This window comes from Vicia villosa, linkage group LG1 (assembly GCF_029867415.1).
Source record: "Vicia villosa cultivar HV-30 ecotype Madison, WI linkage group LG1, Vvil1.0, whole genome shotgun sequence".
NCBI classification, from domain to species: Eukaryota; Viridiplantae; Streptophyta; class Magnoliopsida; order Fabales; family Fabaceae; genus Vicia; species Vicia villosa.
In genome coordinates, this window is record NC_081180.1 from 190,840,723 (window position 1) to 190,843,684 (window position 2,962).

At 37.0% G+C, this 2,962-nt stretch overlaps 1 protein-coding gene across 1 annotated transcript; it reads right to left on the reverse strand.

The window, feature by feature from the left end:
* Positions 1 to 229: 229 nt before the first annotated feature.
* On the reverse strand, positions 230 to 1,713 carry LOC131661657 (uncharacterized). The gene is made up of 2 exons (XM_058931263.1): positions 1,392 to 1,713; positions 230 to 246 (listed from the first exon to the last, which is right to left on the reverse strand). The coding sequence occupies exons 1-2, from the start codon at positions 1,711 to 1,713 to the stop codon at positions 230 to 232; spliced, it is 339 nt and encodes a 112-aa protein (XP_058787246.1).
* Positions 1,714 to 2,962: the final 1,249 nt, after the last annotated feature.

Consider the following 2,962-nt stretch of genomic DNA (forward strand, 5'->3'; position numbering starts at 1 on the left):
AAACATCACCGAGACACGGCCCTCCCAGCACTAATTCCACACAATGGGAATTATGCCATCCACTGATCCAAAACATAACCGGGATTCATCCACCAAAATATGATTATGAATGCATGCAACATATAACATACTTACCATCATCACTGATTCGATGAACAATATCATTTCAGCACAACTCACCGTTATCATCACCAATTTAGTACGTACAAGTCACAACATCAGTCAAAAATCAATCATACATCATTCCTACAATAATCACAATCACAACACAATCATATCATGATCACATTATCATATTGTTATAATTCATAATACATGATCACATTTTATCACATAAATTATTTAATTATCTTCACAATGCTCGAAACGACACTTAAAACGGATACATGGTTCAAAAGTTACGAATAAAAAAAGTATTTTTCAAAAACACGACAGCGGTAACCGGTTACCTCAAATAGAGTAACCGGTTACTTCTTGACGGAGTAACCAAAAATTCTATTCATAACTGCGGTAACCGGTTACCTCAAACAGAGTAATCAGTTACTACCTCCCAGACAGCCCAAAAACGTAAAATGCAACAGAGGTAACCGGTTTCTTCACAATGAATTGGCCTCCCTTGCCTACGTAACGTCAGGTAATCGGTTACCACCCTCAGGTAACCAATTACCACGTACCTGCAGCCTAAAAAAATCACTTTTTGACAGCACTTTTCCATATCCAACTCAACCAATTCGTGTCAAAACGATTATCGCATTAAAACAGTCCCAATTCACATATTATAGCACAATTCTACAATGTTTTAGGAGCCACTTAACATCATAAACCATCATCATCATCCAATTTCATCAAATTATCCAAAAATTATGAAATATCCAAAACCCCAACAAATCCCAAAACCCCAAAACATACAACTGACATGAACAACACACAAAATCAGTCGTATCATCTCTAAACTAATAATAAAGGCTAAAAAGATTGTCACCCCTTACCTTAGCCAAATACTCTTGAGTGCTCTTCTCTTCTTCCCTTTACCCTTTCACGTTCTTTTGTTCTTCTCTTCTTCTCTTTGCTTTCTATTTTCATTCTTTTCACAAAATTATTCTATTTTATGAAAAATAGATTAATAGTTAGTAAGGTCTACTCAATTAGTACCTCCCTTTTACTAACCACTATCCAAAGCCCAATTACTTCCTTTCACAACTTCTCCATTTAATTCACCGAATAATCAATTAATTCCAAATAATTATTTTAAATTCCAATTAAATTAAATTATGGGGTGTTACAACTCTCCTCTACTAAAAGAATTTTTGACCTAGAAAACATACCTCAAGTAAACAGCTCGGGATAAGAGTCCTTCATCTGACTCTCTAGCTCCCAAGGAACATTATCACCTGTTGGTCCTCCCCATGCTACTCTGACCAATGCTATCTCTTTACCCTGCAACTGCTTCAACTTTCGATCTTCAATTCTCACAGGCAATGTCTCAACAGTCAAGGTGTCCTTCACCTGTACATCATCAACTTGGATCACATGAGAATGATCCACAATGTATTTACGCAACTGAGACACATGGAACACATCGTTTAAATTCGCAAGCATCGGTGATAAAGCATTACGATAGGTCACCTCTCCTACTCTTTTTGTAATCTGAAATGGACTAATAAAATGCGGCATCAACTTTCTTGACTTCAGCGCTCGACCAACACTAGTCATAGGAGTAACTCTCAGAATACATGATCTCCCTCTTGGAATTCAAGTGTCCTCCGCATATTATCATGATAACTCTTCGGACGACTTTGATAAGCTTTCATCTTCTCCTGAATCATCTTAATCTTTTTTGTAGTCCGTTGAACAATTTCTAGTCAAATCACAGCACATTCACCAGATTCATACCAACATAATGGCGTCCTACACCTCCTACCATACAAAGCTTCAAACGGATCCATACCAATGCTTGAATGATAACTATTATTATAGGTAAACTCAATTCAAGTTGGATAACTATCCCAAGCACCACATTTCTCTAACACACAAGCACACAATAGATCTAACAACGACTGAATCGTCCTCTCTGTCTGACCATCAGTATGCGGATGATAACAAGAACTCAATCTCAACTTAGTACCCAAAGCTTTCTGCAAACCTTCCCAGAACTTTGATGTAAATCTTGGATCTCTATCAAACACAACACTTGGAGGAATACCATGTAGACTATAGATCTTCTCAACATACAACTGAGCTAACGTCTCCATCAGATAATTCATTCTAATCGGTATAAAGTGAGCAGACTTCGTCAATCTATCCATATAACCCAAATAGCTTCACAGTTCTTGACTGTCCTCGGCAAACCATAAACAAAATCTATAGATATGTTGTCCGACTTCCATTTCAGAATAAACAAAGGTTGCATAACTCCATATGGTTTCTGATGTTCAACCTTCGACTTCTGGCAAGTCAAACAAGAATAAACAAACTCAGCAATTTCTTTCTTCATTCCAAGCCACCAATTTTTTTTTTAAATCATGATACATCTTGGTAGCACCAGGATGAATACTCAATCCACTACGGTGTCCTTCTTCAAGAATAGGAGCAGTAGTCAACCTAATCCCATCAATGAAGCATCACAATATACTAAAAAAGATTCCGCTAGATTCGGAAAAATCAGAATAGGAGCACTAGTCAACCTCCTCTTTAACTTTTGGAATCCTTCTTCACACTTTGAATCCCAAATACTTGACCATTCCTAGTCAACTTTGTTAACGGTAATGCTAACTTTGACAATCCTTCTATAAACTTTTTATAGTAACCTACAAGACCAAGAAAACTACGAATCTCAGAAATAGATTTCAGAGCTTCCCATTGAGATACCGCTTCTACCATCATAGGATTTACGGCAATACCATGCTTCTAAATCACATGACCAAGAAAGCTTACTTCGCTTAACTAGAACTCGCACTTCGAA